The sequence below is a fragment of the Biomphalaria glabrata genome, chromosome 1 (assembly GCF_947242115.1).
Source record: "Biomphalaria glabrata chromosome 1, xgBioGlab47.1, whole genome shotgun sequence".
NCBI lineage: Eukaryota > Metazoa > Mollusca > Gastropoda > Planorbidae > Biomphalaria > Biomphalaria glabrata.
This window is the reverse complement of record NC_074711.1, coordinates 72,417,539-72,435,321: the sequence shown is the minus strand read 5'-3', so window position 1 is coordinate 72,435,321 and position 17,783 is coordinate 72,417,539. Positions and strand designations below refer to the sequence as shown.

The following is a 17,783-nucleotide window of genomic DNA, read 5'->3' as shown; positions in this document are numbered from 1 at the left end:
TATTGGAAACTGTCATGTTTGGGAATAATCAATCCTCTATTGGAAACTGTCATGTTTGGGAATAATCAATCCTCTATTGGAAACTGTCATGTTTGGGAATAATCAATCCTCTATTGGAAACTGTCATGTTTGGGAATAATCAATCCTCTATTGGAAACTGTCATGTTTGGGAATAATCAATCCTCTATTGGAAACTGTCATGTTTGGGAATAATCAATCCTCTATTGGAAACTGTCATGTTTGGGAATAATCAATCCTCTATTGGAAACTGTCATGTTTGGGAATAATCAATCCTCTATTGGAAACTGTCATGTTTGGGAATAATCAATCCTCTATTGGAAACTGTCATGTTTGGGAATAATCAATCCTCTATTGGAAACTGTCATGTTTGGGAATAATCAATCCTCTATTGGAAACTGTCATGTTTGGGAATAATCAATCCTCTATTGGAAACTGTCATGTTTGGGAATAATCAATCCTCTATTGGAAACTGTCATGTTTGGGAATAATCAATCCTCTATTGGAAACTGTCATGTTTGGGAATAATCAATCCTCTATTGGAAACTGTCATGTTTGGGAATAATCAATCCTCTATTGGAAACTGTCATGTTTGGGAATAATCAATCCTCTATTGGAAACTGTCATGTTTGGGAATAATCAATCCTCTATTGGAAACTGTCATGTTTGGGAATAATCAATCCTCTATTGGAAACTGTCATGTTTGGGAATAATCAATCCTCTATTGGAAACTGTCATGTTTGGGAATAATCAATCCTCTATTGGAAACTGTCATGTTTGGGAATAATCAATCCTCTATTGGAAACTGTCATGTTTGGGAATAATCAATCCTCTATTGGAAACTGTCATGTTTGGGAATAATCAATCCTCTATTGGAAACTGTCATGTTTGGGAATAATCAATCCTCTATTGGAAACTGTCATGTTTGGGAATAATCAATCCTCTATTGGAAACTGTCATGTTTGGGAATAATCAATCCTCTATTGGAAACTGTCATGTTTGGGAATAATCAATCCTCTATTGGAAACTGTCATGTTTGGGAATAATCAATCCTCTATTGGAAACTGTCATGTTTGGGAATAATCAATTCTCTATTGGAAACTGTCATGTTTGGGAATAATCAATTCTCTATTGGAAACTGTCATGTTTGGGAATAATCAATCCTCTATTGGAAACTGTCATGTTTGGGAATAATCAATCCTCTATTGAAAACTGTCATGTTTGAACAGTTTGATACTAAAAGTTTCGTTTGGCTGTTTCAGGAGTTACTTTTGTGCCTCGATGCGCCATCTATTATTTGTATGTAGAATTTTCAATCTGCGTTTTCCTAACATTGTGTCGTATTTTACTAGTATGTGTAATCTTAATGTTTTCTTTTTTTTTTAACTGTTTTTACAAAGATTATACGAAATCCCTCTGTCTGTCTGTCTGTTTGTCTGGTACAAATCTTGAACACATTTACATTTTTTTCTACCTCACCCATTCTCCGATCAAGTTAAAAACTTTGCACAATTATTCGTTGGCGAAGTCAATACAAGAATCAATACAAAAAAATAACCACTAAGACAACTAATTACTGGTAATTATTTATCTTATTTGTATCAACAAGGGGAAAATTAAACCTTCAGTATTCAGAGATATGGCTAAATATGTTGGGTTATGTTCTCTTATTTAATTGTACACATTATTTAGAAGTCATATCTGTATACAAATGCACGTCATAGAGGTTATACATGTATACAAATACTCATCATAAAGGTCAGATATGTATACAATTTACATTTACAAGAGTGTATTAAAGTATCTTTACAGTTGTGCACATTAATACTACTTCTCCGTTCACCTAAATAAACATTACTAAGCATACAATTAGGCCTATCACGACAGGATCGTGCGCCCTGGACTGTCGTCTCGATTATACCGGGTTCGAAACATGCCCGCCGCCATCCTGCTGGAGGTTTGGGGATAGGATGTCATCTTCAATTTTGAAGGTTCATCCGAAACATGTCAAACAATTTTAGTCCATGTCTTTACAGTCTTTCTCGTTAATCCATCAAGGACTACGCATTCCTCATCACAGTGAAATCCAAAGATGAACAATGCCGGTAAATTAGCTTTTCAATGGACGAAAAATGTATTTACATTGTAGTTCTACATCCAGGTTTGAATATTACCCAAGTAGACTAACAAGGTTTGAAACAAAATAGTTGAAATTAAAGACATTGCTTCGATTCAAAGTAGGGCTTTAGAAACAAACAACAATCTGGAGCGGAGCATCTCTAAAAATAATAAATCTAAACTTTTTTTAATTTTTAAGACATTTGAAAACGTGATTCCCTTCGACTGTTGCATATCAGAATGTTAGAATTTCCTCTTCCATTACAGAAAAACAAACATTTTTACTTTAAACTCTTCAATAACTAATGACCAAGGGGTGCGAACTAATTGTTTGTCAGTTTTGCTGTTGGAGAAGCCAATGGTACAAAATGTGAGAAAGACGGGGATCAAATGTAGTTATCTTCAATCCTGAAAGAACATCCGAAACATGTAAAACAGATAAGCCTTGCTAGATCAAAGTTGTCTCCCTTGTTAATAAATGCTTTTTAAAAAAAAAGGTGAGAGAGGGAGGCTGCTACTCGGCTGGCACGAAGTGATCACTTCAAAACACAGACGGCCTTATGTCCCATCCCATTCCTTAAAGTACAATGTAGAAAGATTTACAAGTAAGTAAAATCTGTTGCTGCTTGTCGAAAATTTTCAAATTAAAAAAAAATTGTTATTTGATTTTGTAATTTTTAGCGGCCCCCGAAAGGGGAAAAGACGCTATTAGTTTTGTGCGAAATGTCTGTCCGTCTGTCCGTCCGTCCCGTTTAGATCTCGTAAACTAGAAAAGATATTGAAAATCCGACATCACAATATATTAGACCATTCAAAGTTCTGATGCAACGGCTACTTTTTTTTTTCTGAAAGCGAAAAATCTAATTTTTTAAATCAGTTATGCAAGCAGTTTTTAAAGAGAAAAAGCTAATTAGTATGCATTATAAGTTAGACCTAATTTAAAATAAATAGTAATCTTATAAACTTCATTTTTCTGAACATTTTTTTTATTGCGGAATTTTTTTTTTATTTTTTTTTTTAAATAAATAGTAATCTTATAAACTTCATTTTTCTGAACATTTTTTTATTGCGGATTTTTTTAAAATTTTTTTTTTTAATTTTTTTTTAAGGATTCGAATAAGAGATTGAGCCTTTTCAAAACAATTAGATCAATTATAAGACATCAGTTAGGCCAGGGGAGGCACGGTGGCTGAGCGGTAAAGCGCTTGGCTTCCGAACCGGGGGTCCCGGGTTCGAATCCTGGTGTAGACTGGGATTTTCAACTTTGGAATCTTTGGGCGCCTCTGAGTCCACTCAGCTCTAATGGGTACCTGACATTAGTTGGGGAAAAGTATAGGCGGTTGGTCGTTGTGCTGGCTACATGACACCCTCGCTAACCGTAGGCCACAAAAACAGATGAACTTTACATTCACTTTCACCTATCCTTTGATCTGCGGGACCGTTGGGGCACTACACAAGATCTGTTAACCTTCTTTCTCCATTCTTATCACTCATTTTGTCTTTGATATAATTTCATTTGGATGTTCTTTCTGAAAATATTGAAGCCTGCCTGGGTGGACCTCTTCGGGGGCCGATTCTGAGTTTGTGTTTCCACACAAACTGTCTTTTGTAACCTTTTTTTTTTTTAAATTGGTAAAAACAAAAATATTTCAAAGGAGTTGGATATCTTTAAAAATATAAACAATTTTATGTTAGATGGCAGAAATGATAATATAGTGTGTTATAACAAAAACTACCACAACACTTAGTTACAACCGTGTTTATTGATATTCTTATTTTGACTTTCTGGGTGATTATATTGTATATGTTTTCCGACAGGGCCGGCCTTAAGCGCATTTTACATTGGTCCAATTTGGGCTCCACGCTTGGCAAAGGCCCCACTTTACATTTAGTATTTCATTATCAGTTACGGCTTTTACCATAGGCTTTTAAAAATGTAGGACTTAACAAGGTTAACATATTTAGTTCTTCTTCTTCTTCTTCATCGTTCTCATTGTTATGTTGGAGTGTTCATATGACTAGACCAATACATGAGATGAACTGCGCAGTGGTTTCCAAATCAGGGAGCTCTCCATATAGTTTTCTTTCTATTGGGGTGATTTGGGGCCAATGTCTTATACGGGCCTCTTGGTAGAGAGAGCAGTTTTGGAGGACGTGGTCGGCATTTTCTGGTGATACTCCACATGAGCAGATTTCACTGGTTCCAATTTTGAGCTTCCGGAACATGTGTTGTCGCATTCTGTTGTGTCCGGTCCTGAGTCGAAAGATTAGACGTTGGTTTTGTCGGGATAGCTTATAGTAAGCATCATCTTTCTTGTGATTTGGATGGGAGCTCGTCCATTTCTCATTTATTTTATCTACAATTAATTTCTTCATTTCTTCTGGATAGAGTGCAGAGTTTACTTGTGAGTTTGTTCTCCCACTCTTGGCGAGTGTGTCAGCCTTCTCATTTCCTGCTAGTTGTATGTGAGCTGGTATCCATTGAATAACAGTTTTTTTGCTGTTGTGGTTGAGCTTTGTGAGTGCTGTTCTGAGGTTTTTAATATAAGGGGAATCAGAGTTTTGCAGGCTTTGGAGGGTTGTTTTTGCGTCTGTTAGAAAGACAATCTGACTGTGAGGGGAACTTGGATGATTTGCTAGCATGGTAGCAGCTAGTGCTAGTGCTTCCCTTTCTGCTCTGTGACTGTCAGAGAGCTCTCCAGTTGCAAAGGATTTTTCTAGTTTTCCTCCATCTGGCCATTCGATAAGTATTCCAGCTCCTCCATTTGTGGTGGCTTTATGGGATGAGCCATCCGTGTAAACTCTGATCCACTGATTGCTAGGGTAATTGGTATGTAGAAAACAGTTCACTATTTCCTTGAGCTCTGTTGGTCTGTAATCAGATTTTCTTTTTATGTTTTCTATATGGTCCCTTATAGTAGGAAGAGGGCTTTCGTCCCAGGGTGGAGATTCATTATAGTGTATCGAGGATTCCAGAGTAATTTTTTCAAGTTGGTGTTTCTTTTTTAGGTTTAGAGATTCCTGTATGAAATTGGTCCTTTTGAGACGGTTTTTTGTGCCAGTTTTGTGGATTTTTGTTCTGAGTGGGTGCCTCTCCAAGGTTTCCAATTTAGTGAATTGGGAAAGGATTTTTATTTCTCTTCTTTCATCCAGAGAGATCAGGGCAGCGGTTTCCTCCATAGCTCTTATGGGTGTTGTTTTGATTGCTCCTGTCATTATCCTTAGACCAATATTTTGAACCTTGTCTATTTTTCTTAGGTTGGTTTGGGCTGCTGAGCCCCATGCTGTGGCACCATATTCTAGTACAGGTCTTACATAACTGGTATAGGTCTTTTTCAGGATGTTGTAATTAGCTCCCCAATCTGTGCCAGCTAATTTTTTCAAGAGGGATAGTCTCTGGATGCCTTTACTCTGTGTTTTATCTATTTGGTTTTTCCAGGTTAGTCTCGGGTCATAGGTGACTCCAAGATAAGTAGGGCTGTAATTTTTTTCTAAAGCTTCCTTATCTAATGTTAATTTTATTGTTTGTTGTTTTGTTGACAGTGAGAATATGGTATATGTTGTCTTTTTTGTGTTAATGGACATGCCCCAGTCTTTGGACCAATTATTGAGTTTATCAAGAGCATCTTGTAATCGAAATTTCGATGTTCCTACATAATCTTCTGTGCTAATTAAGGCAAGGTCATCTGCATACATGCTGCTCTTAACTTTTTTGGGTAGGTTTTGATTTAGATCGTTTATGAATATTAGGAAAAGTGTTGGGGATAGGACTCCTCCTTGGGGGACACCATTATTTAGTGATTCATACGATTTATTCAATTAACTAATGTCATACATATATTTCAATTAACTAATGCCATACATATATTTCAATTAACTAATGCCATACATATATTTCAATTAACTAATGTCATACATATATTTCAATTAACTAATGTCATACATATATTTCAATTCACTAATGCCATACATATATTTCAATTAACTAATGCCATACATATATTTCAATTAACTAATGTCATACATATATTTCAATTAACTAATGCCATACATATATTTCAATTAACTAATGCCATACATATATTTCAATTAACTAATGTCATACATATATTTCTGACGTATTCTCTTGGAAAGACAGTCACGAGCGCCATAATTTTAATCTTTTCCATGGAGATATATCTAAAACGAGTTCAGATGCAATGACATTTTTTGGAACCCTGCAGCCTATATACACACTTTTTGTTTCATCTACGAAAAGATGGACAGTTTAAAAAGCACGTGAAATGTCTGTCTGTTAAACCATTATCAGAAACACGATGGGAATGTAGACTGGAAAGTGTGAGGGCTGTAGGCTTTCTAGCTGCAGAAATGTGTGATGCTTTAGAAGAACTAGCAGGAAGCACAGATGATGCTCTAGGGAAAAGGCTGATTTTTTAAGTAAGCCAAAAATGGTTACACTATCTTTCTGGCACTCTTTACTGTTTAAAGTAAATTTTACTATCTAGAAAACTCAACACCATGGATAATTGCCGCAGGGCTGACATCATTTGAAAAATTGTGTGATTGGTTAACGACACACCGAGAGATAGGCTTTGAGGCTGCTTTGATTGATGCCAATGAGCTTGCAAATGAGTTCGAAGTTGACCCCGGGTTTCAACGGAAAGCGGGCGCAAGAAAAATAGAACGTTTATTTATGAATCTTCTCAAGAACCCATCTCTTACCTCAAGGCAGAATTTAGAGAGAACTTTGTTGACAAGGCATTGTAATCTCTTCAACCACGGGTTATGCAACTGAAGGAAATCACAGTCTTTAGATTTCTGTATAATTTTCATAATATGACAAAGGACTTGAAAGGACCATATCAGAACATGTTCAGCCGACCTGGAGATTGCTCTAACAGACATCTCAAAAGACATATGTGAGCTTGCGCTCCCAGAGCTAGTTTTATATGTATTTTTGTTGTATAGGTTAGAGCTATTTTTATATATTTTATTTTTATAGGTTAGTGTCAGATTTTATAATTGTACTTCCGCATATTTATATAGGTTAGTGCGGGATAGTATAAAAGGGATGTACTACATGCTGTCTTAATACAGTTCAGTGTACAGTTGACCAGTGGTCAGTATAGTATGTCTGTGTGACAGCCGAAGATCTTTGTGGTCTGTCGTGTAATTATTTTATATTTCTGTACCTGGGATGGCCTGTAAGTGTAGAAATATTTTATATTTTTTTCTAGATCAATACTATGTGTAAGGTAGTTATTTTATTTTCTACTTGGACTATTTGTCATAATAGTTGGCAACATGCTGTATTGAAGATGGCGGCGTCCATCAGTCCTAATAGAATATAATATAGTTTTGCATTTATGTTTTGCAGGCTATTATTACTGCTGCTTTTAACTGCTGCAATTACTCTGCTTTTAGCTGCTGAATATTACTGCTTTTAGCTGCTGCAATTACTCTGCTGAAATAGCTGCTGCTTATAACTGCTGTTGTAGATCTATTCTAATTCTAGGGAATCTAGTGTTATTTTGTTTCTGCTATTGATAGTTTTGTTATTGTTTCTGTAGATCTATTCTAGATCTAATTCTAGGGAAGCTAGTGACACTAGTGTTATTTTGTTTCTGTAGTGTTGCCTTATTAGTGGCTTAGTTATAGTCTGTTTCTTGCTTTAGCTAGTTAGTAATTAGTTTAGTCTAGATAGTAAGTGTACTAAGGCTAAGATGTTCTTGTTTTAGTTTTAGTTATGGGTTGGTTGTAGTAGTAGGATATTGTAGATCTAGACTAGTTTATTGTAGTTTGTTTGTCGATCTAGGTCTAGGGTAGTAGTTGTAGTGATTTAGTTAGATAGTTGGTTTGGTTAGTTTGTTAGTGTTTGTAGTGGTGTAGATTTAGAGTGTTTTAGTTAGTTGATGGGTTCAGTAGTAGTGATTAGTCAAGTTAGTGTATAATATAAATATATATTATATTTTATTATTGATTTATTTTTTTATGTAAATAAAGTTTCTTTTTGTTTTATTTATCGTAAACTAAAGTTTGTGATCTTGTTTTCATTTAGTTAAGTTAGTATAGTTAGTTGTCTGGTTACTTAGGTTACTCTAGCCCCTTGATCACCATACCGAGGTGCACAGATTGAGCCCACCCAGTAGCGCAAACATCTGCCTACTGTTGGTAAATTTTAATGTTGAGCAGTAAGAATAGGTTCTATCCACTCGCGCTTGCCTGACCTGCTCACACATAGATTGTCATAGATGGATTGTTGATGTATGCTTTCTGTTGAAAGTAAGACAATAAAGCCAATATTGCCTGCTTAGTAACAAAATCCCAAGGAACTGTTTCAATATCTTGCTAGAAATGGTAGGTCTACCTAATTTGTTCATTACCATAAGATTATTGAAGACAATTCCAGTGACAGTCACTTCTGGTGAAGGAAGCTTTTCCAAACTCAAATTGATCAAAACCTTAGGTCAAAAGTTCAGTGAGAGCGATGGAACATTTTTAGCACTTTGTTACATTTATTTTTGTATTTATGTTTATGTATGGTTGTGTGTGTGGGTTTGTTTTCTTGTAGTCTCCCTTGTTCTACTGTTGAGTGTGTTCACGTGTTGTTCTCAAGTATGTTGTTAGTGTGTATTTGACTCTCCTGTTAGTTTTTCACTTTCTTGTTGATATCAATAAAATGTAGTTGTAACCTAAACACCAGTGTTGTAATTAAATCATAATTGATAATATAACACACTTATATCTCGAATCTCTTATAAGCAGAGACATCAATTCTCTAGTGGACTTTGCTAAGAAGAAAGCAAGGCCCATTTATAAATTATTCTGTCATATTATTAATGGTAACTGATTTTTTTAAAAATTCTTTTTAATACTTTGTTATTATAACTTAGATGTACAACACTTCTCTAGTGAAGTTATGATTTGAGTTGCTTCCTATAATAAAAGTTGATAGAATGATCTAATTAGTAGAAATAGTTAATATAGAAAAATATATAATGGAAGGGCTTCGCAAGCATCCTATCAATTTCACCTCGAAATTCGTAAGGGCGGCACAGGCACTAGTTTCACCGCTATTAAATAGTTTAAATGTTTCACCCAGGGCCGGCCTTAGGGCAGTTTTAAACTTTTCTGTGTAGAAATAGTTGTTATCGTTTAAAAATAAATTAGAAGAGGGGCCTCGCAAGCATCCATTAAATGGGGCCTCACCATTCTTAAGGCCGGCCCTGCTTTTCTGCACCAGCGAAGATTAGCTATTACTTGATGTATATTAGAAAATGCATCCTCTATATGGGTACCCTCAACTCAAGCAAACATAAAGAAGTTAAACAGACGTAATATTTAGCCGTCAGATGTATCACATCTAAATAGGCCGCATTCATATAACACCATTATGAAATCACAAAATTTGGAGACACTTCAAGACAGAACACTAAAAAGTAAAGTACTAATACACTAAAAGTAGCAATACTAGGGCCTACATAAAACACTAAACCATAATTTACAAATACAGAAACACAATCTAATCAAATACTTACAAAAACAAATTCACATATCCTATATGCTGGGATAAGAGTGCTCCTTCTTCCCTAGAGCCGTTTTAGAGCATGGAACGGGTTGACTCAATCACCACAAAACAACAACAATGACTTAGCGGAGTTTCCATTCATTATTTACATGCACGACTAGAATGACACATGGATATGTGCAGGATAATACTATCTTATTTTCAGAAGAAAAGTCTTTAATTTATATGCTGCCAACTTTTACGTCAAAAATGTAGCAGATCTTTTTTGTTCTTATTGTTATATGAATGAAAAGAATGAGAAAAAAACTTTTGATTTCGAAAACAACAGAAACTGGAAATATTGGTCTAGCTATACATAACATATACGATGACATGGAGGCCAATACGAGGAAAGCGCAAACAGGGACGTTCTCGTATTACTTGGCGCCACACCTTCATGGAGGACCTCAGAACAGTGGACACCAGGTGGGAGGAGGCTTCAGACAACGACAGATCTTTATGGAGACAGCTAGCTGCCCAATGCACTGAACGGCGCGGGAGGCCCTAAGTAAGTAAGCTATACATAAGTCTCTGGTTCAAAGTCACTCTTTATTTATTATTGTTTCCTCCCTTGCTTGCTACTCATGTGTATGCAGAGACATCAATAAATATAGACTGGCCGAAGGAAGTAACTTTATGTAACTTGAAAACATGTATATCTATTGTATTCGGATTTCTGAATTATGAAAAATTGCATGATCTTCATTCTTAGAGATTAAACAAAACTATACTGCCTCCTTATTTACAATATATGTAGGATATGGCTGAAATAGATATGAATACTAAACTTTTATACTGCTCATAAATGTTCTATAATAAAGTACACAAAATTGCAAGTCACAAATTTTCGTTTCATAAAACTCTTTAATCGGCCAGTCTATATTTATTTATGTCTATGTGTGTATGTTTAATTGTTGTAAGTGCAGAGTTCTTTCCATTTGATGAGATTGGCTTTTTTTATGAATTTTTTTTTTTAGTTTGCTTGTTTTGTTTCAGTTTAGATCATGACCAAATGTTGATGGATTAGTTTTGCAGCTTAAGCTGTAGCGATACAGACAGAACAAAGATTGTGATAAAGTTGGACATCATGACATTAGTTTCTCAATGTACTTTCCATCAGTTACGCACTTCCAAATCATTGTTATTAAAATCGTGAATACAATTACAGTCATCATTATTATTTGACTTAAAACAAAGACAATCTTACCGTAAAAAAAAAAATTCAATCAGAACTGTAAAAATATTGCTCACATTGTCAGACCATCAAGACAATCATGTTTTCATGTTCTCAAGTTCAGAAGAGCTGACCTCATCCACGTCAGTAGAATGCACTTCAAAGAGTATCATAAGTATCAGTCAAAGAATGAGTGACATTAATGCCAAGAGAAAAAAAAAAAAAGACAAAAAAAAAAAAAAACAAGATAAAAACTGGAATGGTGGAGTGTGAGCTAAAAAAAAATTTTAAAAAGGGGGGGGGGGGATGGTGGGGTTTAAGTTAAAAACGGGAATGGTTAGGTGTAAGGTAAACACGGGAATGGTGGGTGTGACGTAAACGCGGGAATAGTGGGGAAATAACATTCAAAATTCCTCTCCCGTTGGCATGTCAAGTCTGGACACTGACCAGTCAGAACAATGTTTTTTACGTTAGTTTTGAATCAATATGGATGAACTATCCAGCTCCGGGGCAGAGAGGATGTGATGAAACTAAACGCATCGGGGAATAGGAATCGAGATTCAAAGGATTGATCATGTTTACATGTGATCCTGTTAGAACGTCTCAGGAAAGGAGAGCGTCCCCAAGACACATAATTATCTGACTTTAGTCAGGACTCTTTATCTCGTGATTTACAGACGTTATGGAACTAAAATAAGAGATGCTTATGTAACTTGTGAACTTAAAGTACTCGTGTGCTGCTAATCTGGTCGACCTTGTAAATTAAATATAGTACTGTGCAGAGCTAAACTATTGTTGTTTTTTTATACAAGACGTTTGATCTCCTCATTATCCATAGGTCAGATGCATTGTTCAACCGTTTAAGTGACTATTTAAAAACATTTATTAACCTATATTATAAATAGCTTTCTATTCAAATCATTCATCATTTATTATATGGTCTTGGACTTTCATCGTAGGGGTGCTGCAATGTTTTGCGTAACCAAATCCCTCTATTTTTCCCGGCCAGCAGCTGCTCTTAACAGGATATAAAAAGCGAGGCCCATTCCTTCTTTGACGTTGTCCAGACAGATTTTCTTTGGACGACCCTTCGTGCTTCCTCTATTGTACTTTGAAGGATGAATTTTGACAGTGAGTCATGTCTTACCATATGAACGAACTAACGTGAGTGTTGACTAAAGTACTCAAACTCATTTGCTTTATTTCCTGGTATCTGATACCCATTTACGGTGATCTTTGGGGCTGAGTAGGTTTTATTGGGCTACTTATGGAACATGTCTTCTGTTTTCCCGAGATGTACAAATATACTAAAAGAGGCGTATGCAAATTTATCGAGCGCCAGCTGGAGATCATGTTCATTGTGAGCAAGTTGGGCACAATCATCGACATAGAGAAGCTCCGTTATGGCCATCTCCTTTATTTTGTATGGGATAGTTGACGTCGAAGATTGAACACATTGCCGTCTGAGAGAAACTTGACGTAGATGCCTTCATACAATCGCTGCCTCATTTGACCCAGCATTACGCTAAAGAAGATAGCGAACAGAGCAGAGACAAGTAAACAGCCTTGTATCACGCCATTTTCTATTGGGAAGTAATCACCATTGTGTCTCTTCTGGCCTTTTTTGTCCCACATGAAGCTGCTTGAGAAGGGGTAGGAACGTAGGTGGGCATCCGAGCCGGTCAAAATCCTCTATAATCCATCGCGAGTGGCCGTGTCGAAAGCCTTGGTGAGATCCACCAAGGCAGCGAAAATTTTTAAGTTCTGTATTTTTCTTGTAATGGTGGCAAAAAAAAAGTCAGATGTTTCTCTATAGCAGTGGTTCTCGACCTGTGGATCGAGCCCCATTAGGATCGAATGACGATTTGCCAGGGGTCCCCTATGACTATCGAAAATATGGATTTTGTGTCAATTATAAAATGTACAGCCACAATATCTACGATCACCTCTTCCACTCCGGAGTGGGTTAGTTGGTTAAACAAAACTCGTGCAAAAATGTTTCCTGCTACAAACTAGTGTAATGCCTTGATAGTTGCTGCTGTTAGACTTGTCACCCTTTTTATATAGGCATGTGATAAAGGCATCTCGCAAGTGGAACAACGCACTACTCCCAGCATAGAGCGAACACGTTTGTTAGCCTCTGAGATAGTGCATCTCATCCCATTTTAAATATTTCAGCTGAAAGGCCATCAGAGACAGGTATTTTTCTTTTTTTTTTTTTTTTGAGTTGAGACAGCTGGAGATCACTTACAAAGGCCGCGGGATAAACATTTGAGGCCAAAATCAAATCCACTGCCAAGGACAGGAGCAGACGGCGAAAATAAAATCTAAATTGACCACCGGCTGAAAATGGTTGTGGCAAAATATGTTGGTCGCAAATCTAACAAAAAGAAATCATATTATCGTATGTCAATGTGAGAGTTTTTTAAAAAAAACGACTCACGCTAATTAATAACAAGAAAAAGTCCACAAAATTTCAGCGGACTAGTTAGTCAAGGGCTGTAACAAGAGTATATAATGTCATCAAAAGTTTCCCCAGTCGTATAGCATTATTCACACCTTTTTTCCACTATAATATAAAAGCATTTGTAAATTACAATAGGTGGTGGATTTCTTTTCTAACAAAACAAATGGTATAACAACCTACTGTAAGCGCCACAGAAGATAACGAAGCACCTGATGAGGCAATCAAAAAGATATTTGGGCGACGGCAGATACACCTGATAAATAGCCTGGAGTTTGTGTACTGTTGAAAATGGCAATGGGTAGTAGAAACGATATTTCCTCTTGGAGTGGCTTGATGCACAATATTACATAAATAAAAGCAGCAGGCAAAGTGTTAATAAGAGAAATCGGTAAATATAACCAAATAAGGGACCCACCAATTCGACATCTCCGCCTAGCAGCCACATAGTAGTCCTACCAAGCGAACAAAAATGCCTCCCCATGGGCCACATCCGGCCCGCGACATGGCTCCATCCGACCCGCCGAAACGTCGGCACAAGGTCTAGAAAATTCCCTCTCCACAAAAAAAGATTGAAAAAAAAATCTGTCCCTTTGTTAGGGTAAATAGATTGATAATATACCAACATATTTGTTTATAAAGAAAGAATGTCTATAATTTAAATAACATTAAAGAGCCTTTTGCAACCAAACACATAAACAAATAAGGCGGCATTCTTGGTTTGAAGTGCGATTGTTAGATTACACCTAGAGTAGAGGATTGATGAGAATACGTCTAGAATTTTAGTTTGAATGCTCCGACTTGCTCAGTAAGCAGCTGGATATTTAAAAGTTGGTTTATGATAAACTTGTCATGAATTAAAGTAATTACTAGATTCTCTGGTTTCCAATACAAATGTTTTATTGTCTATTTCCTTTTTTTTTTTTTTAGTTGAAGTGGCCCGCGACACGAGTGTCTGATATTAAAATGGCCCGCCGGCCAAATAAAGTAGAGTATCACTAATGTAAACTTTATGTATCTCAGAACAAGCACAACATAAAGACACTACCGTTAAATAGAGAAGCTTCAGTGAGTCGGTGGCAATAAAACTGTACACTTCAAGAGAAATGTGAACAATGAATGATGCACATATTTAAAGGCAGCTCTATGGTACACATTTAGTGAATTAAATAAAACGAAATAAAGGACTGTGTCAGGGGAAGATGAATATTGTTGTAACTCCGCTCCCGAGCCACATTGATGGTGCGCAGCATTGTTTGTAAAATGTTTTACATGTTTCGGATGTTCCTTCAGAGTTGAAGATAGTTTACTTCCTAGTCAAAACTGTCGTGCGCGCGTGAAGTTTTTTTTTTTGCATTTAATATTGGTGTTTTAGCTTATAGGAAGTAGTTTCTTTTAAGTGCGTTTTGTTGTCTAGAATATTGTGTTTACGTCAGCCTTAGTTCCCGCAAGAGAGAGAGAGATTCGTTGTTGGCTGGGTAGCTGGTTTTGTGTTTCCCCCTTGTAAGGGGTGTTAGGCTTTGGGCTATGGGAAAGTGTGTCGCCGTTCCGCCCTTGGAGTTTTGCAGTAACTCATGTTGTTGAGGTGTAGGGAGTTGAGGTTACGTTGGGCGCCGAGATGGAGTGTGAGCGTGAGGGTGTGTTATGTAAATTTATTGGCGTGATATTAGACTAATTATTAATTCAATGATGACTTCAATGATAGTGATGTATATGTAAATATGTTGGTAACTTATAATTAATTATTATTAAATATTGTTCATATTGAAAACTGTTGTTATTCACTAACTGTTCAGTTGAATAACTGTTATTCGATATTCGTATGTTACATGCCATTACTTTTAGGTTCTTGTGTTATTCTGTTCAGGCTGGGGATACGGGACCATCATATCATACCCTACTTAAGCGACTAAACCCACCTGACAGAAATGGGGGCTCGTCGAAACAATATGTAAATGTCAACGTTGTGACCTTTGTGTCCTTGATTTGACCGCTAACGCCAACATAAGATATATGACATATAATGATATATGTAATGGTTATGTATTAAATAAAATTAAATACATTTAAGCCGTTTGAGCGGTCTGATGCTTTATGTACAGCACGCGATAGATTAGTTGGGCATCCCTTGTATTTTGCCTAATGTGCTTAGTTCCCATTTGTTTCGGAAAACTTAGAGTGTGTAGTTACTCTTTGAAACTATTGTAACCTGTTCTTTTATTTATTGTCACCAACGCCTGATTCCTCTGACTCTGAGCGGCAACGTGTGAGTGGATCGAGTGTCTGTCGACGGGATCGACCTGAAACTGTGTGTCTTGCTGGCTGGTGTACCGGAACCGTCCTGAAGTTAGAACCGTTGGTCTGCTCCAGTGGCTTTGGTTGTGCTTTGGTTGTCTGTGGCTTTTCTCTTCTGCGGAGCCTGGAGTGAGGCGAGTTTCTTCCGACGCGGGATACTGAGCAGATAAGTCCTTTGCCCTGTTTTTGTCGATGCGCCCGTGATTTCAGTTAGCCCGTTGTAATTAAGAAATAATATTTTTTTTTTTCCTTTTTCTCTCTATGATCTAACTTTGGTTTTTGTTAGTGATAGTTAGACTGTAAGTATTATTTAATAGTCTGTGTGATGGAGACGAGGTTGACTCTAACCGCCCAGTTCATCAGTGACGGCCGTGCTCTAGGGTATGATGGTGAGAGGTTGGAGAGGTATGTGGCAGAGCAGAAGGTTGAATACGAGAGAGCCAAGAAGGAGGAGTTTGAACGAGAGACGGCTAGGCTTGAGCGAGAGGAGAGATTGAGAAAAGAGGCGCAGGCTGAGGAGAAAGCCAGACTTGAGCGTGAAGAGAGGTTGAGAAGAGAGGCGAAGGCGGAGGAAGAGAGGTTGAGAAGAGAGGCGAAGGCGGATGAAGCCGCTAGACATGAACGGGAGGAGAAGGCCAGGCGTGAGGAACACGAGAGGTGGAAGGAGAGAGATGCTAGAGAGGAGCTCAAAAGAAAAGATGAACTGGAGTTGGCACGGCTTAAAGAGAAGTCGGCGCCAGAGGCAGGTGCAGTGGTAGGTCAGGCAGTTGAGGTGCGACAAAAGAGTGTCTTGGACATTCTAGACAAGAACTTCCAAGGCATGAAGGAAGAGGACGATCTTCTGGCGTACCTGACGCACTTCGAGGCCGTAGCAGCAAGGTGTAAGATTGAGAGTAAAGAGTGGGCCCTACTGTTGTCCTACAAACTGACGACACCTCTCAAAAACTTTATGTTGAGGGACAGTCTGTTCCTCAGCGACAAGTATGAGGATGTCAAAACGGCACTTCTCCGCCACCCAGACATCAATGCAGATACATGCCGCAAAAGGTTCCACCGGGTCAAACCACGGCAGAATGACTTCCGAGTTGAGGACCGCACTGGACAACTGGTGCAAAATGGCTGAGGTCGGTAAGACAGTAGAAGAGATCAAAGATCCTTTCATTAAAAATAGGATACTAGAAAGCGTATCAAATGAGGTGTACAGGCAGCTCGTGTTAAACAAACGCAGCACAGTAGAAAATATGTTGGAGGTGATTGAAGGTTTCAAGGTTGCTGGTTCTGAGGTAGCAATAAGAAAGGAAGAAAGTGTGTATGTGGCAGCAGCATGTTGTGAGCCTGTGATTAAGCAGAATCCAGTGGTTAAAAGAAAGGTGATTGTTTGTTTCAGTTGTGGCGAGCAAGGTCATAAATCAGCTGAGTGCCCTAATGAATTCGTTGCCCAAAATAATGAGACTGATGTTGAGGATGTAAATCCCAATGATATTGTCAAGGACCAAGACCAGCGATCTAGACATAGATGACTAGAGGGTCGTCGCGATTCGGAAGGTCGCCGTGGGTATAAGCTGATGCCGGATCGCTATACTGTAACTGTCAGAAATTTGCCATTTAATATTAACTGGCAAAAGCTTAAGGATAGGTTTAGGGAGTTTGGTTTGTTTGGTTTTGTGGAGGTTTTAGAGGCGAATGGGAAGTCCATGGGTGTTGGACATGTAAGGTTTAAGAACTTAGCAGACGTTGCTAAGGCCGTTAGATATTTGGACAGGTCAAAATTTGGTAGTAGAAGTATTGTGGTAGTCCCTCATCGTGTGAGCGCAAGAGGTTGACGTGATGGTTAATGGTAATCTGGTAGCATGGGTAAATTTTTGCGGGCGTGTTGTTAGGCTAGCACACAAATGAAAGTATTGCGTTACTAGTTGGTTGAGTCATTGGTAGGAGAGTAAAATGTAAATGATGAAGCTCATGTAATAGAGCATATACCATCGTAAAAGTACAATCTTATCCTATTTGAATTTAGCAATTGGATCTGGGTTACGAATCTAGTTGCATTTTCTGTCGTATAGGATGAAGATCATTAATGACATGCTTAATTGTACCGCGGGTGGTATAATAGTAGCATTATATTGTTTAACTGTTTTCCTTTAAAGATA

The 17,783-nt window shown here is 37.5% G+C and overlaps 1 protein-coding gene across 1 annotated transcript; it reads left to right on the top strand.

The window, feature by feature from the left end:
* The first annotated feature begins 14,814 nt into the window (after positions 1-14,814).
* On the top strand, positions 14,815-16,989 carry LOC129927003 (trichohyalin-like). Its single transcript, XM_056034129.1, has 2 exons — positions 14,815-16,182; positions 16,216-16,989. The coding sequence occupies exons 1-2, from the start codon at positions 15,962-15,964 to the stop codon at positions 16,757-16,759; spliced, it is 765 nt and encodes a 254-aa protein (XP_055890104.1). The 5' UTR covers positions 14,815-15,961; the 3' UTR covers positions 16,760-16,989.
* Positions 16,990-17,783: the final 794 nt, after the last annotated feature.